Source organism: Meleagris gallopavo, chromosome 12 (genome assembly GCF_905368555.1).
Source record: "Meleagris gallopavo chromosome 12, MGAL_WU_HG_1.1, whole genome shotgun sequence".
Lineage (NCBI taxonomy): Eukaryota > Metazoa > Chordata > Aves > Galliformes > Phasianidae > Meleagris > Meleagris gallopavo.
In genome coordinates this window covers 1,735,547-1,758,945 of record NC_139415.1, presented here as the reverse complement: position 1 = coordinate 1,758,945, position 23,399 = coordinate 1,735,547, and the positions used below count along the sequence as shown (strand labels likewise).

General features: G+C 59.7%; 3 protein-coding genes and 1 long non-coding RNA gene across 13 annotated transcripts; 2 read left to right on the top strand and 2 right to left on the bottom strand.

Annotated features, from left to right (window-relative positions):
• Positions 1–1,213: 1,213 nt before the first annotated feature.
• Positions 1,214–9,452, top strand: CSK (C-terminal Src kinase). Its single transcript, XM_010717187.2, has 13 exons — positions 1,214–1,559; positions 5,139–5,216; positions 5,323–5,436; positions 5,735–5,847; positions 5,935–6,154; positions 6,645–6,738; positions 6,813–6,878; positions 7,032–7,131; positions 7,257–7,347; positions 7,570–7,643; positions 8,039–8,234; positions 8,324–8,410; positions 8,493–9,452. The coding sequence occupies exons 2-13, from the start codon at positions 5,202–5,204 to the stop codon at positions 8,673–8,675; spliced, it is 1,353 nt and encodes a 450-aa protein (XP_010715489.1). The 5' UTR covers positions 1,214–1,559; positions 5,139–5,201; the 3' UTR covers positions 8,676–9,452.
• On the bottom strand, positions 8,865–14,801 carry LOC146543525 (uncharacterized). The gene is made up of 2 exons (XR_014885805.1): positions 14,488–14,801; positions 8,865–13,425 (listed from the first exon to the last, which is right to left on the bottom strand). It is a non-coding gene; the product is annotated as an uncharacterized LOC146543525 (long non-coding RNA).
• On the top strand, positions 13,953–16,988 carry CPLX3 (complexin 3). Its single transcript, XM_010717185.3, has 3 exons — positions 13,953–14,671; positions 14,980–15,067; positions 16,257–16,988. Exons 1-3 carry the CDS (start codon positions 14,511–14,513, stop codon positions 16,479–16,481), a joined length of 474 nt encoding a protein of 157 aa, XP_010715487.1. The 5' UTR covers positions 13,953–14,510; the 3' UTR covers positions 16,482–16,988.
• A 923-nt stretch (positions 16,989–17,911) lies between these two features.
• On the bottom strand, positions 17,912–23,216 carry ULK3 (unc-51 like kinase 3). Of its 10 annotated transcripts, none has more exons than XM_085233657.1 (16): positions 22,933–23,206; positions 22,661–22,801; positions 21,034–21,154; positions 20,842–20,946; positions 20,630–20,773; positions 20,151–20,233; positions 19,926–20,081; positions 19,749–19,854; positions 19,564–19,604; positions 19,385–19,487; positions 19,227–19,291; positions 19,063–19,141; positions 18,953–18,990; positions 18,825–18,872; positions 18,685–18,739; positions 17,912–18,593 (listed from the first exon to the last, which is right to left on the bottom strand). In XM_085233657.1, exons 1-16 carry the CDS (start codon positions 23,032–23,034, stop codon positions 18,577–18,579), a joined length of 1,404 nt encoding a protein of 467 aa, XP_085089783.1. In that variant the 5' UTR covers positions 23,035–23,206; the 3' UTR covers positions 17,912–18,576. The 10 variants fall into 10 exon arrangements, 5 of the variants coding, with proteins under 5 accessions (XP_085089783.1, XP_010715484.1, XP_085089785.1 ...); XM_010717182.4 differs by having other exon boundaries at positions 18,953–18,993; positions 22,933–23,198; XR_014885797.1 differs by lacking the exon at positions 19,385–19,487 and having other exon boundaries at positions 22,933–23,213.
• Positions 23,217–23,399: the final 183 nt, after the last annotated feature.

Below are 23,399 nucleotides of genomic sequence, written 5' to 3'. Positions count from 1 at the left end.
TGCCCTCAGGGTGCAGCACCAGGCAGAGCAGTGCGGGTCCCGTGGCAGCGATGCTCTCCAGAGCCTTTTTCTCCCCTCTGCGTCGCCTTTGGGACGTGATCGCCCTCGTGTGGCATCTGCCACATCTCTGCTCTGCACGAACGGAACCCTTCCCTGAAAGGCTGCGCTTCTGCTCCGAGCGTTTGGGGGATGCTGATGGGGGTGATGCTCACGTGGGGGATGCTCATCAGGAGGATGCTCATTCGGGGAGGGGGATGCTCACTTGGGGTATGCTCATTTGGGGAGGGACCTTTGTATCCCCACCGCCCTGGAGCTTGCAGTGCCGCAGGACCGCATCCACCTGCCTTCGTGTTCAGCTCAGCATGCAGGTGCGCTGCTTCGCTCGCAGCATTTCTGCCTTGGGGAGGCTGCATGGGTTGGTGCCCGCATCCGCGCTTTGCTGCATGCAGAGCTGCTCTCATTTCCTCCCAGCGTCGCTCTGAGTGAGACAGAGCGTGGAGAAGGGATGCACACGAGCAGGGCCAGCCTGCAACCCAGCATCCTTCGGGGCACTGAGCTCCACGCGGGGAGCTTCATAGCGATCCTCTCGATGCATTCAGCACCATCTGGGCTGCTGGAGCTGTTGGCACCGAGCTCCTATCGGTGTCACCCGCATGGTCCCCTGCGCTGGGGGGGGATGCAGGCACCGTGCCGGGCTTCCTGCTTCGCCCTACATGGCTGCACGCAGCGCAGGGCAGGAAGTGACAGCGGCTCTGCCCGTGAGCAGGCAGTGCTTGAGAGCTCGGGGCATGGCGGCACGGTGCCGGGGGCAATGCGAGCAGGGTGCCCACCTTCCTGCGTGCAGAGTCCCCACAGCTGGGCGGGCTCCTGCAGTCACGGAATTGAACTGGAAGGGAATCGCTCCCCCCACTCGAAACACACAGAGAGACACCCGTAGCACATCAGGCGCTCAGAGCCACCCAGCCTGACCGTGGTTGTCTGCAGGTACGGGGCACCACCGCCTCTCTGGGCACCCCGTGCCAGCTCTTCGGTGCACAAAACCCCTCACACCCAACCTAAATCTCCCCTCCCGCACTCCGAACCCATCTCCCCTTTCCCAACCCCATCCCGCATCTCCCCGCACCCCGAAAGCCGCCGCTCTCCCTTCTCCCCACCAGGGGGCGCCGCGGAGCCGCACGGCGCAGGCGCGCTGTTCCGGGCGCTCCGATTCCGGCCGCCGCTTCCTTCCAGCAGGCCCCGGCCGCGCCGGCCCGCGCCCCGCTCCCCGCTCCCTCCTCCCCCTTCCCCCGCACCGCCCGGCCCCGCTCTCTCCCCGCATCCCGGGCCGCGGCCGCTCCGTTCCCTTCTCCCTCCGTCCCGACGCGGCTTCCCCGGCCGCGAGCGGCCGCGGCCGCCTCTTCCTCGGGGCTGGGAGCCGCCGGGCTGCCGCTCGCCTTCCTCCGCCCCTTCCGTCCCCCCTCCGCCTTCCCCCCCCCCCTCGAGCACGGAGGCCCCCGGCGGCGCCGCATGGAGTACCCGGCGGCGGGCTGAGCCCTGCCTGCCCGCGGCCCCTCGGGGAGGTGAGTACCGGGAAATGGGGGGGGAAAGCTGCGGGACGCCGCTGTCAGCCGGCCCGAAAAGCCTGCGGGGGGAAGGAGGGGTCGGGCAGCGCTTCCTCGAGGGGGTGGAAGAGCGCTGAGCTCGGCCGGAGGGGTCTGCAGCGGTGGTGGTAGCGGAGGGGATGCTTTGTTCCCTTTGGGGCTGTGGTCCTTGGACCCGTAGTGGAGAGAGCGTCCCAAAGGGCCTCCGGTGGAGATCTGCCCGTGGGGACGGAGGTCTGCCCACTGGGGACGGAGGTCTGCCCACTGGGGACGGAGATCTGCCCACTGGGGATGGAGATCTGCCCATAGGATGGAGATCTGCCCACTGGGGACGGAGATCTGCCCATAGGATGGAGATCTGCCCACTGGGGATGGAGATCTGCCCATAGGATGGAGATCTGCCCACTGGGGATGGAGATCTGCCCATAGGATGGAGATCTGCCCACTGGGGGTGGTAATCTGTCCACTGGGGGTGGTGATCTGTCCACTGGGGGTGGAGATCTGGCCACTGGGGAGGGAGGAGTGGGAGGTGCGTCCACTGGAAACAGAGAGATGTGCCCATTGGGAACAGGAGGTGTGTCCATTGGGGATGGAAGATCTGTCCATTGGGGATGGGAGGTGTGTCTGTATGGGGAGAGGAGGTGCATCCATTGGGGACAGGAGGTACATCCATTGGGGATGGAGATTTGTCCACTGGGGGTGGAGATCTGTCCATTGGGGACGGTAGGTGCATCCACTGGCAATGAGAGATGCATCTGCTGGGGACAGAAGTCAGTCCATTGGGGATGGATGTGTGTCTGTTGGGGATGGAGTTTGAAGATGGGGCCCCCAGCAGAGGTCAATGGCAGTGATGCATCACAAGCAGGATGTCACCCCATGGTTCTCCTCCCACATTCATCCATTCCTTTCGGGGTGCACAAAGCCCACGTGCTGCTCCCCAGGCAGGCACTGACACCCTTCAGGGCACGGGAAGCAGACCCAAAGGATGTGGCCTTGGGGACATGGTGTGGTGGCCGTGGATTGGCGGTCACACTTGGTCATCGTGGAGGTCCATTCCAGCCTTAGCAATTCAATGATTCTGGAGGTGACATCGGGCACTACGGCCAATCGCTGGACAACGACATCCAGCAAAACCACCCGAATTTTGGAGAAAAGGCCCAGGAAGACTCTGCCACAGCGAGGAGGTTGGAAGCAGCGTCTCAGGGCCTCCACCTGCCCCTGAGTATCCCCCAGGCACTCTCTGTGGTTTGACAGCATCATCTCTCTTTTAAAAAAGCCATCAAAAAGGAACACCACCCCCTTTCCTCTCTGGGGGCCGTTGGCTGGTGCCCGCCACGCGCAGTTGGAGGCGCCGAGCCGGAGAGGAGCGGCAGAACCGTCTCAGAGCACTGATGAGATAAAGGAGGAACGTTTTTCTTTCGATTATGGTAATCGTAGGTGTTGCTTGTAATGACAGCTGATAAGATCTTTTGGAGAGCAGCGGGGATGTTGTCTGTTTGGGGGTTGTTGCGTGCCTTTTGTTTTTGAAGTTTGGAGGAGCTCGAGCGGAGCGCGGGGACAGCGTTGTGCTGGGGCACACCGGAGCCCTTCCTGCAGGTTCTGAACGTCCCCTGGTCCCTTTTTCTCTCCAGCAGAGCAGTGTGGGGATGGAGCAGCTCCGCTGGGAGCTGTGGGAATGGCTGCCGTGCTGGGATGCGCTCCGCATCCCTCTGCTGCCGGCAGAGCCCCGATGCTCGGCGCTGATCCATCAGCACAAGGATGAGGTCAGTTCCCCCGGGGACATCCAGCAGGCATGGAGCCTTCTTCATCCGCTTCCAAGGAGAGGAGGAAGTGCTGGTGTCGGACAAAAGGAGAGGTCCTCTCACCTTGTTCCGCTTCCCAATGGGTTACCGGGGTGCTGCCAGTGCCTGCTTCCCACTTTGGGGCCGTGCTGCAATCCGTTGTTCCCCAATGGGGTGAGCTGTGCCAGGAACGTGCAGGTGGAGCCCAATCTCAGCCCCAAGCTCCTTCCTGCCGTCCTCGCCCTCCAAGCACACGGGAGCTGCTGGGAGCCGCTGACCACGCACTACGGGAACCTTCCTGAGAACAGCAGGGCGGTGAGAAAGGCAGAAATGGGAAATCCCTCCTGCAGATGTGCGCGGCGTGGGGCTCCATGCAAAGTGCAACGCAGCCGTGCTCATCCCCGTGGCAGCTTCAAAGGGGCTGAGGGTCTGCGTTCAGCCCATAGTTGTGAGGTTACACTCTGCAGAAAGGCACCAAAACTGCACCTGAGAGCAGTGGATCCCCCAGTTCCAGCAAATAACACCTTAAATTGCAGCGTGGAGGGACAGAAGGGTACTTTCCTTCAAGCAGACTTCATTAAGATCGCTGTGTGGACCCGGCTGATGGGTTATTTTGGGGGGCTGTGTTTTGCTTTGGACCATTTCCTGCAATGGCTCGCTTTGAGACTTCACCGAAGATCCACCTGAAGACAGAGATTGAGCTCTAAGATGAACGTTACACGCAGGCAGGGATGCTGCATTCCCATGGATGCTCTCTCACAGGACCCATCGCACAGGGATGAGAGCATCCCCAGCGTGGGACGGGGCGGTACCGGGTTTGGGCTGCGAGCAGCAGGATGAGGAACAGTCCCATGTGGGGCTTTTCGGGGGGGTGCCGAGGAAGTGACGCAGCCCCACAGCTCGGTCTCAGGAGGATTCTCTGCGGGGACGTCCCCAGCACCGCTCATGTGGCCGGGAGGAAAACCTCCACCGCGCACGGGGCCGTGTGCTGCGCTGATGGGCGCGCTCCCTTCCCACGGTGGGAACAGCTCTGAGCATCTCTCCAGACCTTAAAAAATGGGAGCGAGGTGTTGGCAGCTCTCAGCGCCCAGATCTCTTCCTCTCCACCGCTCTGCCCTCTTATCTTCTTCCTCCTCCCAGCCTTGCCCCTTTGCTTTCGGTTCCTCCTGCCCAAAATACTTCTGGCTGCTGACGGCTGTCCGTAGGACCGGCAGTAACTCTAAAGCGCCCGCGTCGTTCTGGCATCACCCCCAGTGGGGGCTCGGGGACACTCGTGGTCGCTGTGACCATGGGGAGAGGCCCCGTGGTTCGGCCCAAGAAAGCCTCATTTGATGGCGGGGCTGCTGACCTCAGCCAGCAGCCGGCGCGGATAAAGGCGGGTTTGTTCCCCTCCTACGCGCAGGGCAGGATGCGACCCGCGGGGACAGGGCTGCACCCACGCCCGGAGCGCCTCGTCCCGAGGGAAATGGGCTATTTTTCTTCTTTTTCCCTTTGCAAATCTTGCTGCGGCGGCGCCGTTCCCAGCAGCTGGCTTGGGGATGTTTTCTTATTTCTTGTGGAGCTTTTTCTCTTCCCGTTCCCGCTCCATCCCGGGCTCTCCTGCTGGGTGTGACATCTGGGGATGGCTTTTGGTGCTTCCTTAGCAAAAGAAAGTTGTGCCGGCCAAAAACCCCGCTGCAAACAGCCTTCCCAGCCCAACCCTGCACGCGCGCACGGAGATGCGGTGCCTCTCGCAGCGGTGGTGCAGTTCTCAGCTGTCCTTTTTCCCCCTGCCCAGGTCTCATGGTACCAAGTGACGCGTCCCTCCCGTGAGATTTGCTCCCCCGAAGCCCCTGAGAAGATGTCAGGGATGCAGGTAAGGTGCCGTGAGCCCTGCGCTCCCCTGCTGCTCGGTGTCAGGGTGGGTGGGAGATGCTCTGACCCACCTCTCGTATCCTCCCCCCTTCCTTTTACTCCCCCAGGCCGTTTGGCCATCCGGTACGGAATGTATCGCCAAGTACAACTTCCACGGTACCGCCGAGCAGGACCTGCCGTTCAGCAAGGGAGACGTCCTCACCATCGTTGCTGTCACCAAGGTAGTGGCCATCGGGTCCTGGGGCGGTGGGTCCCATCCTCCCAACCTCCGTGGGCTTCCCTGAGCCTCCCCCTTGTTTTCTCCTGCATCCCATGGGCAGGGAGCCTCACTCTGCTGTCCCCACAGGCCGGCAATCGGGCCAGGCGTTGGGTTAATTAATTCACGGCCTCGTTAGTTAAAGTTCCTCTGAAATGGAAGCGTCCCAGGCGGCGCAGTGGAGGGGGATGGAGAGAGGCTTGCAGTCTGGCTCCCGAGGAGACATCTGTGGGCTCGCTGTGACACCTCTGCTGTCCCCGCAGGACCCCAACTGGTACAAGGCGAAGAACAAGGTGGGCCGGGAGGGCATCATCCCCGCTAACTACGTGCAGAAACGGGAAGGAGTGAAGGCTGGCATCAAGCTCAGCCTCATGCCGTGAGTCCCCATCACTCCCAAACGTGGCCCCCCGGCCCCGTGGGATCCGTCCCAGCGCGCTGACCTACCTCTCCCACCCTGCTGCAGGTGGTTCCATGGGAAGATCACACGGGAGCAGGCAGAGCGGCTGCTGTACCCACCTGAAACGGGGCTGTTCCTGGTGCGGGAGAGCACCAACTACCCTGGGGACTACACCCTGTGTGTGAGCTGTGAGGGCAAGGTGGAGCACTACCGCATCATTTACTCCTCCAGCAAGCTGAGCATCGACGAGGAGGTCTACTTTGAGAACCTGATGCAGCTTGTGGAGGTGGGGTCCCGGGGAGCGGGAACCCCTCTTGTCCCTGGAGGTGCCCAAGGCTGTGGATGGGGCCCTGGCAGCATGAGCTAGCGGGGGACAGCCAGCCCACGGCAGGGGACTTTAAGGTCCTTTCCAACCATTCTGTGGTTGCACGTGTAGTTGATGCTGCATGATGAGGGGCCATAGGTTTGAGGATGCATGGGTTGGAGTTGAGTTGCTCTGGACCGTGGGAGGTGGTGGAATCTTCTCTGCATCCCTGTGGGTCAGAGGCTGCAGGGCCCAGAGCCCTGGGACAAAAGGGGTGAGATGGAAACAGGAATAGGATGGGCAAAGGCGCCAGACCCCTGAGCCCGTACTGGTCTCATCGGTGGCCTCGTGCTGCCACCTGGTGGGGTCTCGGGGCCTGGCATCGCCCTGGCAGGGACCCCCACCAAGTCCCCACGCTGTCATCCGTGCCTGTGGGTGACCTCCCGGCCTCTCGCCCCCATCTCCCCTCCAGCATTACACCACGGATGCTGACGGGCTCTGCACGCGCCTCATCAAGCCGAAGGTGATGGAGGGGACGGTGGCAGCTCAGGACGAGTTCTCCCGCAGTGAGTGGCCGTGCCCCCTCCCCAGCTCTTGTCCCCGTCCCTGGCACCCCCTCACCCTCATCCTTCCCACTCAGGTGGCTGGGCCCTCAACATGAAGGACCTCAAGCTGCTGCAGATCATTGGCAAAGGGGAATTTGGAGGTGAGCAGCGCTTTGGCCGCACGTACCCCAATGCCATAGGGTCTCCTGTGCTGGGGAGAAGCACGTCCCTGTGCATCCCAGTAAGGGAGTGATACTGGGGAGGGCCGCTGGGAGGCCGTGACTCATCCCTGTGCCCATCCATCCTCCCCACAGACGTGATGCTGGGTGATTACCGGGGGAACAAAGTCGCCGTCAAGTGCATTAAAAACGACGCCACAGCGCAGGCTTTCCTGGCAGAAGCGTCCGTGATGACGTGAGTATGGCTGGAGGGGGGGGATAACACACACGAGAGATGGCAGTGGGAAGAGGTGTGCGGATGGAGGTGGTCTCCGTGCCCTCCTGCTCCCTGCCCTGAGCCCTCCCTCCTCTGCTGTGCAGGCAGCTCCGACACAGCAACCTGGTGCAGCTGCTGGGGGTGATCGTGGAGGAGAAGAGCGGCCTCTACATTGTCACTGAGTATATGGCCAAGGTGAGAGCTGACCAGAGGTCCTCCCACACAACCACAACCCTCTTTCTCCACCTCCTTTGCCCCATCATTCTGCCCCCCGTGCTCTTGTTCCCCTGGGCCATGACCCCAGTTGGATGCTGCCGTCTCCCCATCCCAAGCCCTGGGCTATGTGGGGCTGGCAGTGGGACATTGCTCCCAGCGAGGTGCTGGCACTGATGGCACCATCTCTCTCTGTCCTTCCAGGGCAGCCTAGTAGATTACCTGCGGTCGCGCGGGAGGTCGGTCCTAGGTGCAGACTGCCTGCTCAAGTTTTCCTTGTAAGTATGGTGGGGCAGGGGGATTTGAGCATCCTGATGGATATCCCTCTTCCCTGCAGAGGAGTGGGACCTTTAAAAATCCCTTCCAACTCGAACAATTCCACGAGTCTGTGACACAGGGATGGTCCTGCTTGCTCTGCCCGTCTCGCCCCATGCCCTGGGGCTTAGAAATGGGGAGAGGAGAGGAGAGGAGGGATGGGGGGAGATGCGGTCCCCAGAGATCACAGAATGGTTGAGGTTGGAAGGGATGTGTCATCCAACCCTCCTGCTTCAAGCAGGGCCACCGAGAGCTCGCTGCCCTGATGTCCCCAAGCACAGGGCTGCCGTGCACCCGTGGCTTTTTGTAGCCAAGGTTCTGGTAACCGAATTCCTAACGCCTCTCTGCCGCCCACCAGAGATGTCTGTGAAGCCATGGAGTACCTGGAAGCCAACAACTTTGTCCATCGGGACCTGGCGGCGAGGAACGTGTTGGTCTCAGAGGACAACATTGCCAAGGTCAGCGATTTTGGGCTGACAAAGGAAGCGTCGTCCACTCAGGACACGGGGAAGCTGCCTGTGAAGTGGACAGCACCCGAAGCACTTAGAGAAAAGGTGGGAGGAGAGCCGTCAGAGCAGGGAAAGATCTCGAGATGTCCCGCTTTGTGCTCGTGCCCCGCTCACGGCCCTTTCTCCCTGCACAGAAATTCTCCACCAAATCGGACGTGTGGAGCTTCGGGATCCTCCTGTGGGAAATCTATTCCTTCGGGCGAGTGCCTTATCCGAGAATCGTAAGTGAGAGCTCACGGGGCGGGGGGGGGAGGGCTGGGGGCACCCCTTGGGTGTTTTAGACCCTGACCCCTGTCCCCTCAGCCCCTGAAGGACGTGGTGCCCCGGGTGGAGAAGGGCTACAAGATGGACGCGCCCGACGGCTGCCCAGCCATCGTCTACGAGGTGATGAAGAAGTGCTGGACGCTGGACCCAGGGCACCGGCCGTCCTTCCACCAGCTCCGTGAACAGCTAGTGCATATCAAAGAGAAGGAGCTCTACCTGTGAGAGGGCTCTGGGGGGCACCTCCAACCCCAGGGGAGGAGCAGGGGGGCTCTCCCAGCCCACGCAGCACAGAGGGCCACCCATGGGAGCGGCCGGAGGGAGCCCAACCACCAGGGCAGCCCCTCCTGGTCGCTTCCAACCTTCCAAATCGGTCTTCGTTGGGTTTTGTTTTGTTTGTTTTGTCTCCCAGGCTTTTTTTTTTTTTTTTTTTTTTTTTTTTAATTTTTATTTTTTTCCCCTTAATTTTGGGGTGTTTTTTGTTCGGGTTCCTATTTTTTTTTGAGGGGGGGAGGGGAGCCGTTGCTTTATTATTATTTTGTTGTTGTTGTCATTATGTTGTGGTTTTTTTTTTTTATTATTATTATTATTTCAAGCAGGGGCCCAGCCGAGTGCTGGCCATTTTACTAAAGTACGAATCTTATTTTTTAATGTAATTAAAAGACAGAAAATTAAAAAAAAAAAAAAAAAAAAAAAAAAAAAAGAGGAAGAAAGAAAGTTAATAAAAGAAGAATAATAATAAATAAGCCAATGAAATGGACACACAAAAAGGAAACCCCAATGACAGAAGTGATGGTTCCAGAGGAGACGCTGCATTGCTGGGAGCACAGCAGCGTCCCCCGAGGGCGCTTTTTTGGGTTGTTTTGCTTTAAACTTGTTGCAATGTTTGCATGCTGTCTCCAGAGGCCTTTTTTTCCAGTCCTGTCCAGTGCTTTATTCTCATGTAATGCTACCGACTGTGAGATTAAAACTGTAATAAAACCATTCCATACGGACGCGGCACATCCCGCCTGCCAGACCCCTCTGTCACTCATCCCCTGCACCCACCCCATAGGGGATAAGGACCCCCTGGCACAGTCCCCTTATTCTGGGCATCTCATCAGCCTGAGAACCGATGAGCTCATCGCAGAGATGCCCTCACACTGGGTGTAGCAATGGAGTCCAGATGCTTGGAGGGGGCGGCACAGCGCTGTGATGGGGTCTGATGCTGTAGGGTTTCGTTTCTCCCGGTCTAACCCTGTCCGTTTCCCCCCCTCCAACTTCTTCACATCGCCTATAAGCAGCTTTACTTCTCGGGCTTATGAAGATTAAAGTCATTTTCAGGCAAAGCCAGCAAGAACGTGGCTTTTGAAATGGAGAGAAAGGCTGAGCAGCCTCACGCGGTGGGCTGAAACCAGAGGTAGGAGGATATGGTGCTATCCCTGTCCCCTTGTCTTGGGCCACCAATCGGCCCCAGCACCAGGAGGACCCCCACCTCCAAGCACTGTCCTCCCTCTCCCTGCTCTTTGCCTCCACCCACTGCTCAGCACCTCCAGGAAAGCTCTCGGGTTCCCTTCACAACAGCGGTCTGCACAAAGGGGCTGGGTGGGATCCATCAGCTTGGGGGCAGGGGTTTGGATTGGAGTTCTCCTCAGTGGGAAGCAGGGCTGCGAGCTGCTGATCCCTGCCCCGTTGCAGTGCTGGCGGCGATCCCAGCTTGGCTCAGCATCCCCCCATCTGGCTGGGGTGCCTGCTGCGGGCAGCAGGGCAGGGTGAGCCCCTGGGGACCCGCACTGACGTTTGCAGAGGCTGCAGGAGGCACAGGATGCCTCTGGGCTCACACACACCCTTTGCTTTCCCTTCCCTGCGGTCGGCCTCGCAGGGTCACCAACCCGCAGCCAGGGTCACCTTGGTCACACCACCCCTCCCAGCTGCGGATGCTCTCTCCCTGCTGTGCACCTCTCCCTTGGAGCCCTCCAGGAACGGAGAACTCCGGACAGCCCCCCTCTGGGATGTCTCCCACACGCTCTCCCCACGCCGTGTGCCTTTGCTCGGGGCGCGCACCGACAGCCAAGCGGCACATGGTCTCCCCATGTGCCTGTTTACACGGCTCCGTGTGTCTGTCCCTGTGTATTTGTGTCACTGCTCGGGTGCCACCGCGGCCCCCCCTCGCCTCCCTCACCCCCAGCCGTGGTGATTCCCACGCCTTCACGGCTACACCTGTAGCAGGAGGAGCATTGCACGGGCTCCTCGCCGTTCAGTGCCACCGACGTCGTGGTATTTAGGTGTTACAGACAGGGTGCTGTCTGATGGGTGACCTCAACCCTCCCTATCCACCTCACTTACCAATGGAGGGCACAGTGGGGCACCCACCACTGGTGGTGGGTCTCGGAGGAGGGGATGGCTATGGCCGTGGCACCCAGCATGGCTCGTAGCCCAAAGCCCAGTGCTGAGTTCTCCAAGGTCCCTCGTGTTTTCCCATCCAAATCGTGGAATCACAGAATGGCCTGGGTTGAAAAGGGCCACAGTGCTCATCCAGTTCCAACCCCCTGCTATGTGCAGGTCGCCAACCATCAGCCCAGGCTGCCCAGAGCCACATCCAGCCTGGCCTTGAATGCCTCCAGGGATGGGGCATCCACAGCCTCCTTGGCAAAGCTTGCTGATAACCCCAGCCTTGCCCCCATGGGTGTCCCTCACCCCCTGCTGATGCTCCTGGCCTTATCCTCACCAGTCCCTCAGTGTTCCCGGCCTCAATGTTGGCTCCACCCCGATGGCTGAGCTCCAAAGCCCTGTGCTGCTGTGACTGTGCCCGTCACACCAAGTGACAGCCGGCGGGGAAGTGTCAGCGTGACTTCACCCGGCAGAGCCTGCCTGCTTTATTTAGCAACGCCGCCTCGTTCCTCCCCCGGTGTGTCTCCAGCACACACACATCCTTCCAGGACCCATTCACGGCTGCACCTGATGAGCTCGAAGGCCTTTTCCAGCCTCAATGATTCCATGCTTGCGCTTGGGGTCTTCAACATTCTCAGCCTTTGCCATCCCTTGCAGGGCTTACCTGGTGTTATCTGTGCCGTGCTGTAGCTCCAGGTGCCACCTGGATTCAGCTCATCCTTGGGAGGGCTGCAGCAGGTAATGGGGTGGTGCAGGATTTGGGTACAGCGTGGGGTTGCATTTGGCCTTGGAATTGGAAGGGTGACGACGTAGAAACATCACCTTGTGTCTGAGCACCTGGCTGGACAGCTAGCAGGGTAATAGCAGAGAGAAACTGTGAAAGGGAGAGAAAGCTCCAGAAAATCTACATTGCTTCAAGACTGGGCCACCGCAGGCAACCCTGGCAAACCCCAGCTCCCATCCGGAGAGCTTGCAGGTGAGGAGCTGGGGTCGGTTCTCCACTTACCTGGAAAGAAGAGCCGGGGCTGACGTGTGTCTGCTGTGAGCAGATCTCATGGCAGAGGTATTCAAACCAGGTGCCAGCGCTGAGGAGCGATCCTCTTAGATCCCACTGGCTGCTGCCACGGGAGGACGCCTCGTCTCCCTCCCTCCTAATCCACAGAGATGTGTGATATAGCATAAGCTAATATAATAGGTCATGCGAGGATTTACATCTCATTACTGCAGGTTGGAGTCCTGAGAGGAAGGATGAGTCATTCCAACTGGAATATATTGCAGGAAGAAGCGGTGGTGAAAAGCAAATGGAAAAGCAGATGCCTGGAAGCTCCACAGTGGGCACAGTTATAACCAGGACCTCCAGCGTCCCTCTGAGTGCCACCTCCATAAGGACACCGAGCTCAGGGACACAGCAGAGCTGCCTGCCCTCTCTGGAGGTGAGGCTTCCCTGTGCCTTGCAGAAGGCAGTGCCCTTTCCTTGGCCTTTTACTTCATCCCTACAAATGCCACCTAAACACCCCGGGCTGCCAGAGGCTGCAAAGGGCCATCTCATGGCTCTTGTCCCAGGGGCACATCCACGTCCAGGCTGCCGGGCTCCCTGACCTCCATCCATCATCTCCTCCCAAAAAGCACCGCGGAGCCTCCAGACAGCCGGGAATCGCGTGCTTGTTTTCACCTCACTGCTTTGTCCAAGCAGCTCAGCTCATCAAGAGCTGTTTCCTCTACATTCCTCAGACAGGGAGGCTACGCAGCAGCTGACCCATCTAATCCAGCTGGAAAAATCGGTCCTGACTTCCAGTCTCTTGCTGTTAACCAAGGCGGGCTGCAGGCACGCTCCCAGCCTTGCATCCAGGTGCTGGACACCCAAGCAGGTGACACCCACAGGGCTGGATCCTGAGCACCAGCCCTGCTTTCCCAAAAAGCAATCTGTGAGCACAGATCCAGAGACACGCGGGGGAGCAGGGGGAGGGGGGTCACCCACAAAGGCCCACGCTCAAAGCAGAGGGATGGCCCAGCAAAATGCACCAAGATGACGCTGTTTGCCTTTTAAGACCTGGTGCTACCTTGGGCAAAGGGGGGAGGGAGGCAATACCCCCCTCAGCTTCCCCCCCCCTCCCCTGCTCACCGTGCTCCATCATTCCACAGCTGTTCCATCATTTTAATCTGCGGAGATTGTCTTTAAATTTCTGAAATGAAATGATTTTCCTGCAAGCCGGGATTGGAGCCGGGGTACGCCGTGTATTTTCACGGGAGGAGAAGAAAAGAGGGAGAAATGCACGCTAAAGCCGGGCTGGCCATCTGGAAGGGAGGCGCGTGGAAATGCCGTTAATTGCGCGCTGCCCCCGGGGCTGCGGCCAAAGGGAAGGCGGCAGTGGGAGCGGGGTGGGAAGGGGATGCGGGGCCGTGCAATGGGTTCCTGCGCCTTCCTCAGCTCCGGGGTTGCGGCCGAGGGATGCCAGGTTCGCTTGTCCAAGGCAGCGCTTGCAGGGAGAGGTGGCAGCTTGCATTAGAATTAATTAACATCATTAACAGCGCGCTTCGGGGCTCGCCAGCTCTTGCAGGCTAGGAGCGAGCGACAACTCGAGGGGTGCCAAATCCGGTCCTTTTCCTTCAGGAAAAAGAAAAAAAAAAAAAAAAAAAGAAAATTAAGAAATAGAACAACGATGAGCAAAAAGGTCTCCCGTGGGTTTGCTCCACGGGGGGCGGAGTGGGGCGGGAGAGGAAGGATATCAACCAGCGATCCCGATCCCCCTCCAGCTCCACACGACCCCGCCGTGAAGTTTCACCCCTTCCCTCAGCCCCCACTCCCCCCAACGACACCGGGGGGGGGGGGGCGGGGCGGCTCCGCCTCTTACCGGGGAGGTCCGGGGGGGTCCTGGCCGGGCGGTGCCGCCCCGCCGCGTTCACACGGAGCTGTCAGCGCCGCGGAGCTGCAGCGCCCGCCGCCCCCAGCGACCCCCGGCGGAGCGCCGGGCATCCCGGAGCGGAGACCGGCCGGCGCTGAGCCCAGGCTGCCCGGTAAGGAGGGACTCGGGGCAGCCCCGACACCGGGTATCCCCTCGGTCTCACGGCGCTCCGGCAGCACAACTCGCGCGGCTCCCCGCTAACTCAGCTCCTTTTCTCCCCGCTCCAGGGTACCCGCTTCTCCGAGCATCCCATCTCCCCGCTGCCTCCAATACCCGCGTCTCCTCGGTTCCCCGAGCATCCCATCTCCCCTCTGCCCCCCGGTTCCCTGAGGATCCCACCCCTCCTGTCCCCTCGATACCTGCATCTCCCCAGTTCCCAGAGCATCCCATTTCCCCGCTAACCCTGCTATCGTAGCTCCTCGTTCCCTGGGAATCCCACCTCCCCGTTACTCACATCTCCCAGTTCCCTGAGCATCCCGTCTCTCTGCTACCCTCAACACTCGCATCTCTCAGTTCCCTGAGCATCCTATCTCCCCACTACCTCTGGTATCTGCATCTCCTGGTTCCCAGAGCATCCCACCTCCCCGTTACTCACAGCTCCCAGTTCCTGAGCATCCCATCTCTCCACTACTCTCAATACCCGCATCACTCCAGTGCTCTGAGCATCTTCTCTCCCCCTATCTCCAGTTCCTCGGGCATCCTACCCCCCCAAACACCCCAACACCTTCATTTCCTCCATTCTCCCATCTCCCCACGGTACCCACCCAGCACCCCACACCCCGCAGCCATGGCGTTCATGGTGAAGAGCATGGTTGGGGGGCAGCTGAAGAACCTGACGGGTGGCCTGGGAGGCGAGGAGAAGAGCGAGGGTGAGAAGTCCCCAGCAGAGGCTCAAGGCATGACCCGTGAGGAGTACGAGGAGTATCAGCGGCAGCTGGTGGAGGAGAAGTGAGTGCTGGGGGGGGAAGCAAGGCTTGGGATGAGGTCCTGGAGCTCTCTGTGCATAGGGGAAGACAATGGTGGGGGTGGCAGGGCCAGGACGCTGTTTAATGAACCTCTCCCCCCCCCCCCCTTAATCCCTTAATCCTCTTCCTCGGGGATTTTTTCTCCTTTCTGGCTGTGCAGTGGGGTAAAAAAAAAAACAACAGGGGGGGATAGAGACTTTGTGGAGAAGATAGGGAATACCTTGTTTGGGGGTGGGGGGCGGGGATGATAAGGTGGTGGGAGCACTCATAACTGCCCTGTGTGGTTCACAGGATGGAGCGAGACGCCCAGTTTGCCCAGCGCAAGGCAGAGAGGGCCACGGTCAGGTCCCACTTCCGAGACAAATATCGGCTCCCCAAGGTATGGCACAGGGAAAATGGGAGGACTGATGGGAACCACCTCCCAGGGGGGTTGTGAGCCCCAAATCCCAAAGCATAACTCTGTTCCCCTAAAAAGCACCATTTCATCAGACCTTCCAGCCACCTCCGAGCACCACCGGCTCCACCATCCCCAAGAAGAGGACCCCAACATGCACGCTCATCCCCCAATTCCTCTCTTTTGACCCCAACCCCATCTCCTCGAGGGACAGCCCCCTCCATCCCCGTAGCTGTGAGCAGAGCGTGGCTCCTTCCCCACATCATTAGCCAGCTCCATACATAATTTGGCAAACACTTCCTAGATGGATCCCAATTTTGGAACTTCCGCCCCACGAGCGATTCACTGGGAACAATTCAATCAGTGACAATTCAGCTCTTGGAGCTGCCACGAGCATCCCCCCCTCCCCAAAACACACCCAGCATTCAGTGAGAGCCTTTCTGCAGCTCTCGGTGGTGAATGCTGTGAATTGGAGCCGGGCTAATTTTAGTTTGGAAAGGTCAGCTCAGCCAAGTGATATTGTTCTTATTGCTGGAGATACTTGGTCCAGCCTGGATGAACGCCCCGCTACTCCTTGCACCCACGTAACTGCCAGCAAACAACAGCTGGAGGATCTGTTCTCTGCTGCCAAAAGAGAAGAAAGGCAGAGAAAAAGATGGAGATTTTCCTCCAGGGGAAGTGGGGACTCGCTGAGCTATAGCCCCTGATCCTTTTGCTGCTTCCTCATGCTTGAGATGTCCCTTCCAATCTTTAGACAAGTTTCTTCTGCTCATTCCTGATCCCGCTTGGCAGTTGGTCTGCCTCTTGCAAGCTCTTCAGCGCAGAGCTGACCCCAATACGCTCGCCGGTGGGCAGAGTCGTTAGGCATACGTGTAGCTTAATTGGGTGCCCAAATCTTGGATGGGAGCTGGAAGGCAATTTAGAGCCACGCTGGCTCAATCTGCTTTGCACATCGGCTCTTGCTTTGCTGCCCAGTGCGTGCTGAGCTCTGCTCGGCCACGTCGCCTCCGGGTCATTGAGGGATGAAGCTCATGGGCATCATCCCACCTGCATGCCAGGGACCGGCCCTCAAGACCTTGGGTTGGCTGCCAAAGCCCACGTAGGTGCAATGATGTCAACTTTGGATGCGGCCTTGCTGCCCTCGTGTCCCACCAGCCCTCGCTTTGACTTTCAGAACGAAACCGACGACAACCAGATCCAGCTGGTGGGAGGCGACGTGGAGCTGCCCAAGGAGCTGGCCAAGATGATCGAGCAGGACAACGAGGAGGAGGAAGAGAAGAACTCCGTCATCGGTCAACTCAGCAACATCCAGAACCTGGACCTTGACTCCTTGAAGGACAAAGCCTCTGCCACGCTAGAGGACCTGAAGCAATCAGCCGAGAAATGCGCCGTGATGTGACCCAACCGACGCGACACCCTCAGCCTCGCAGTGGTGGGGACCCACCGATGTCCGTGTGAGCCGGGTCCTCCTTCTGAGCCGTGTTAAGCCCTGACCCAGATGTCCCCGCTCCGTCCGTGCCGGTATCCCCGTGCGTGGTTTTGTTGTTGGGTCGCGGTCTGGTCTGAGGTTAGAGCAAAGGGATGGCTTGGCGTCCCTATCTCCCGGGGTGGGATCGGCTCCGTGTGGGAGAAGGGGCAGAAGGTGACCCCATAAGGGAAAACGCTTCCTTCTCTGTCGTGATGTGGTCGTGTGCTGTGCTCAGTCGAGTGTTACACCTCCTATGCTGTCCCCGTGCCACGGCACCGTTATCGCCGCTGGAATAAATACCAGGAGATGTCTATGCATTCCTTCCTCCCACAGCGCTCCCTCCAACATTACAGGTGACGGCGTTTCAGCGCCGGGTGGTGGAAGCATCACGTTTAGAGCACCTTTGCTGACACCCATGCGGGCTTTGTGCTCAGCGTGCCCAGGCAGCAATAGGGAAAAAATAAAAAATAATAATAATAAAAAAAATCAGCATTCCTCCCCAGCTGCAGAGAATTGGACTAGGTGACCTTTAAGGTTCCTTTCCAACTTCAGTGATTCCATGGATTGGGTGGGAAGCCATTCTTTGGGAAAACACGAGGAGCCACTGTGCCATTGGTGTGATGGCTGGTGCACTTCCCCCGCACACAGAGCCCCAAATGAGTAATGGTTCAAGTGGAGAAACAAATGAGTCGCTACCCGGGGATGGGGGATCTCAGTGCACGCTTTGGGTTTTTTGTTTTTCCTTTTTTCTTTTTTTGGTTGTTATTTGCAGTTAATTAAACCTCCCCGCAGGACGCTGCTGGAAGGACAATCGGATTAAGGGGATCATGCAGCAGCACCCCACGTCTCTCTTTCCCTGCGTCTAAGAGGCTTTACGGGGAGCATCTTAAAACCTGGGGGAGGGAAAAAAGTACAAAAAAAAAAAAAAAAAAAAAAATCACACTGACCCACCTCCCCCAGTCCCTTTCAACCCATAACACTAGGGGGGAGCACAGCATCACCTCCACAGCTGCAAGCCTCAATGTCGAGGAGAGCTGGTACAATCTGACCCTAAACCATCCCGACACCAACCCTGGGGACACAGCTCCAGATTGGGGCGCATCTCAGGCAGAGCGTGAAGGCATATGTGATCGTGCTCATTGGCTGCAAGGGCGGGAGGCTTGAAAGCTCTTTAAAGCCTCGGGATATAATCTCTGCTCAGAATAATGCGGCAAAAAAAAATCCCATAAAAAGGTCTCTGCAAGAGGAGGTCACAGCCTGGGGACCCGCGCTGCGTGGTGGCTTTGGGTGACACCGCTGCCACCGCACACATCCAGATGGGATGGCATCCAACCCCTTGGTCTCCCTAAAGACACATGGAGAAACCCCCAAATAGTATTTATTCCAGACGATAAATTACATCTCCTGAAATACAGCAGGTTTGGAAAACAGCCCCCTGCTCCGCAGCGTCGGGATGAGGTTTTTGGTGCACTGTTGCCATCACAGAGCATAGAGCCCGCCAGCCCCGAGCACTGCAGCACACGCAGAGCCAGACCCTTCCCTGGGGCCTGCAGGGACTTTTCCCTGAGGTGGGCTGAGAACTGGCCAGACCTCACGCCACCAATGAGGCACCACGGCTCCCCGTGCGAATCGCTTTAGCATCAGGCACACAGAACAAGCGGCTTCCAACGTGCCGAAGCTCTGCCCCGCTCCCAGAAAAGCAAAACCCCGTGCCACAAACCACCAACGATCGGTGCCGTGCTTTTTTTTTTTTTTCCCCCTGCCTTTCCCCATGGGTCGGGGTGAGCTGCAGGCTGTGCACGCAAGAGCCGCGTGCCTGCACGAAGCAGCAGCAGCCGCCGCCGCGCTGCCCAGCCAGCGAAGGGAATTGGAGTGGAATAACCTGCCCGCCGCGGGCACGCAGGCTGCTGCTGCAGCAGACGTTCCAGGCAGGGACTCCTCCTGACGGGAAAATGCAGTCACGCTCAGCCCAGCCATCTCCTCGGCCATCTGCAGCGCCGCGGCGCCAGCAGCATCCCATTGGGCATCACTGCAAGGTGCAGGCTGTGGGGGGGAAAGGACAGAGGGGACGGTCACCTGGCTGGGAGGGCTCTGCAGGCACAGAGTTCATAGATAAAAGGATGTGGGGACTCACAGCTCCGGACGGAGTCTGCCAGAGCTTCTTTGCCCATGGACTGAGCCTCCCGCATCTGCACGGACAGAGAAACCACCACCGTCAGTACCACAAAGCCACCACCATCAGCCCCCAAACACCAGTGTTTCCTCCAGCCCTACCTTGATCTGATCCTTCAGGTACTCCGCCCGGGCCATCAGGGTCTGGATCTGACGGACAGACACAGGGAGCTCCATCAGTGCGGTGTCCCCGTGGGGCTGGTGGGGTCGGGGCGGGTGCTGGGGCTCACCTCCGCATGCAGCAGCTCCCGTCTCCTCCCCGCTGGCTCTGCTGCAGGGTGTGGGGTCAGCAGGGTATAGGACTCACCCCCCCTGACCTCCCCCCTCCTTCCCAACTCACCAGCCAGGAGTAGCAGCAGCTCGCCCAGGCTCTGCTGGTAGAGCTCCAGGGTATCACCATCATCCTTGCCTTCCTCCTCCTGCAAGAGACCCTGGCTATCACCAGGAGAGACCAGGGTGGGCTCCATCCCCACGAGCATCAGGACCCCAAAATCCAGCACTCACCCTCGCCACAGCCACCGAGGCCATCTCCAGTGCAGCACAGAGCCGTGGCTTGTCCTTGGCCATCTCTGCAAGGAGACAGATGGGGATCACCTTCAGCCTGCTGGGAGACCCCACAGGCAGATCCCCACCACGCAAGCTGGTTCGGCCCCACAGAACACCTTTGAGGACCTCCCTGGCCGGGTTTCCCTGCTGCAGGAGGTTCTTGCTTTTGGAAGCTACCAGAGCCTTCAGCTCCTCCGCTCTCGAGATGTACTGCCCCACCTGTAGCAGTGGGGCCAGGTGAAGCACGGTGCCATGGGGGCACCCCAATGGATGGTCCCTCCCACCCCACACTCACCTTTGCCCGGATGGCTTCTTTGCGACGAGCATCGCTTTCATCTGGAGGCAAAAGGGGGTCCAACATCAGAGGTGGGGGCTGCAGCACATCCTGGGGGTGCCACAATCCCACACCCAACCAGATGAGCTCCATCCTCTGCCCCTTTCTGTCCCTCCCCACAACCACCCAGGAACGCAGGGACTCACAGTGCAGAGCGGGCACAAAGTACTCCAGAGCTTTGCAGTAGAGACTGAGCGCAGCAGACGCGTCCCCCTCCTGATCCTTCTTCACCGCCTCCACCACCAGGTTGGTCTGGAGGTAATGAGGGCTCAGGACCAGGGCTTGGTCCCACCACGTCCCATCGCCATCCACCCACCACTCACCGCCTTGCAGAAGCTCTCGGGGCCGGGCACGTGCTCCATGTCCACAAAGGGATGGGCAAAGAACTCCTCGAAGGAGATGCGCTTCAAGGGGTCCCGCTCCAGGAGGTGCTGCAGGAGATCTCGGCATTCCGGGGACAGCAGGGGCCGGCTGGGCAGCTGGGCAGGGACAGCGGTGGCACCGGGTGGCACAACCCAATGGCCCTACCCCAGCCGTCTCAGTGTTACCTCGATGGCTCGGTCACTGCGGATCTTCTCCTCCAGCTCAGCAAACGAGCGGGAGGCAAAGGGGGGTCGCCCAAAAAGTGCCTCTGCAAAGAGGAGAGCAGTGAGGGGGTCACTTGGGGGAGCACCCTGTAGTCTTCTTGGTCCCACCAGGGGGACGTCAAACCAAGGGTCCCACGGCTTTTCCCTCTACCCTACGGTGGACAAACAGATGTCAACACAGTGGACATGACCAGGGTAGACATCATGAACACAGTGGACATCGCCACGGTCAACATCATTATGGTAGACGTTAACACAATGAATGTCACCCAGCACCCGTAGGGCTGAAATGTACCCACACCAGGATGGGCCCTCCACAATATGGTCTGTCAGGTGCACATGGTCTCCTATCCACAATGGGGTTGGTCCCCACCTTTTGGGACACTGGGTTGCTAGGGGATTATAGGGTGTAGAGAGGAGTGCACAGAAGAAGGACCCACCATAAAGGATGACGCCCACTGACCACAGGTCCACCCTGGCATCGTACTGCTGACGGCACACCATCTCGGGGGCCATGTAGAGCGGGGAGCCTCGCAGCACGTGCTTCTCATCCCATGGTGACATGTACTGCGCGAAGCCGAAATCTATGGGGAAAGCATGGTCAGGGATAACCCACCACCACCCCACAGCATCCTAGGGCCAGGGACCTGACCTGCCAGCTTCAGCTGGGGGTTCTCCGGGGAGCTGAGCAGGATGTTCTGCGGCTTGAGGTCCAGGTGGGAGATATTGCGATCGTGAAGGAACTTCAGGGCGCAGGCTAGAAAGATAAGCAGGGAGGTGGGATGCTGGCACCGACACCAAGAGTCCCAATGGTTCCCATCCCTCAAACCCACGTGGTCCTCACCGAGCTGCTGCAGGAAGATACGTGCCACCTTCTCAGGCAAGATCCGTCGCATACGGATGAAGCGGGAGAGGTCCCCACCAGCACAGAACTCCATGATCAGGTAGATGTGGTCACTGTCCCACTGTAAGGCAACCCAGCTGGCCTCACTGCATCATCCCAGAGCCCAAAGGGCCACGAGCCAACCCACCGCCCCATGGGACCCTCAGCCCCACGGGAAGTTCCAATCCTACAGGATGCCTCCAGCCCCATGGGAAGTTCCAGCCCTATGGAATCTCCCAACCCCATGGGAAGCCCCCAGCATCATGGGATACCCCAACGTCACAGGATACCCCATGTCCTATGGGATTCTCCAGCCCTATGGGGTGCCCCCAACGCCATGGGAAGCTCTCCAGCCCTATGGGATGCCCCTAATCCCATGGGATCCCCCAGCCCCATGGGATGCCCCTAATCCCATGGGATGCTCCCGACCTCACAGGATACCCCAGCCCCATGGGAAGCTCCAGCCCTATGGGATGCCCTCAGCCTCATAGGATCCCCCAGCCCTACGGGAAGCTCCAACCCTATAGGATCCCCCAGCCCTACGGGAAGCTCCAGCCCTATAGGATCCCCCAGCCCTACGGGAAGCTCCAGCCCTATAGGATCCCCCAGCCCTACGGGAAGCTCCAGCCCTATAGGATCCCCCAGCCCTACGGGAAGCTCCAGCCCTATAGGATCCCCCAGCCCTACGGGAAGCTCCAGCCCTATAGGATCCCCCAGCCCTACGGGAAGCTCCAGCCCTATAGGATCCCCCAGCCCTACGGGAAGCTCCAGCCCTATAGGATCCCCCAGCCCTACGGGAAGCTCCAGCCCTATAGGATCCCCCAGCCCTACGGGAAGCTCCAGCCCTATAGGATCCCCCAGCCCTACGGGAAGCTCCAGCCCTATAGGATCCCCCAGCCCTACGGGAAGCTCCAGCCCTATAGGATCCCCCAGCCCTACGGGAAGCTCCAGCCCTATAGGATCCCCCAGCCCTACGGGAAGCTCCAGCCCTATAGGATCCCCCAGCCCTACGGGAAGCTCCAGCCCTATAGGATCCCCCAGCCCTACGGGAAGCTCCAGCCCTATAGGATCCCCCAGCCCTACGGGAAGCTCCAGCCCTATAGGATCCCCCAGCCCTACGGGAAGCTCCAGCCCTATAGGATCCCCCAGCCCTACGGGAAGCTCCAGCCCTATAGGATCCCCCAGCCCTACGGGAAGCTCCAGCCCTATAGGATCCCCCAGCCCTACGGGAAGCTCCAGCCCTATAGGATCCCCCAGCCCTACGGGAAGCTCCAGCCCTATAGGATCCCCCAGCCCTACGGGAAGCTCCAGCCCTATAGGATCCCCCAGCCCCACGGGAAGCTCCAGCCCTATAGGATCCCCCAGCCCCACGGGAAGCTCCAGCCCTATAGGATCCCCCAGCCCCACGGGAAGCTCCAGCCCTATAGGATCCCCCAGCCCCACGGGAAGCTCCAGCCCTATAGGATCCCCCAGCCCCACGGGAAGCTCCAGCCCTATAGGATCCCCCAGCCCCACGGGAAGCTCCAGCCCTATAGGATCCCCCAGCCCCACGGGATGCCCCCAGTCCCATGGGATCCCTCAGCCCCACCTGGAAGTCCTTGAGCTCCACGATGTGTGGGTGCCGGATGGTCTTAAGGATCTCGATCTCAGTGAGCAGGTTCTCCACCGAGGCCCTGTTGAGGCTCCTCTTGCTCACACATTTGACTGCCACCACCTCGCGCGTGTCCCTCTGCCGGGGGACGAGCGGAGACCACCGTGGAGCAACCCCACACCCTACAAACCTCCGAGATTCCACCCTCCCCAAGCGTAGGATCTCAAGGAGGGGGAGCCCGCAGGGTGCAAAGCTCGTCGGTCCCGCACCTTGCTGTATGCTTTGTACACCGTGGCGTAGGTGCCGGTGCCGAGGCGCTCGGTGAGCACGAAGCCGTCCAGGCGCGGCGGGGCGCAGCTCCCCCCGGCCATGCCGCCCCTCCGCCCGGTTCCGGCTCCGGCTCCGTCCGCAGCTCCGCCCCGGCAGGAAGGGGCGGGTTTCGCTGCCCACGGTGCTTCTCAGCTGGGTAATTGGGATAAAGGGCAGGCTGGTGGCGATAAAGCAGCCCGTATTTCCTTCTACCGGCGTCGCTTTGCTGCCTTCGTTCTGCTCCGTGCGGTGGGAACCCGCCCCCTCCTCCCCACCTCCAACACACACAGACACACACGAGTAAAACAAAATCCCACCTCTCCTTCTCCCACTGATCCCTTCTCTCCCCCCGCGCTGCACCCCTGGGGAACAGAGGGAAATCTGCAAGGTGGGAATGATGAGCACAGTTCCCCCCACTCCCCAAAGC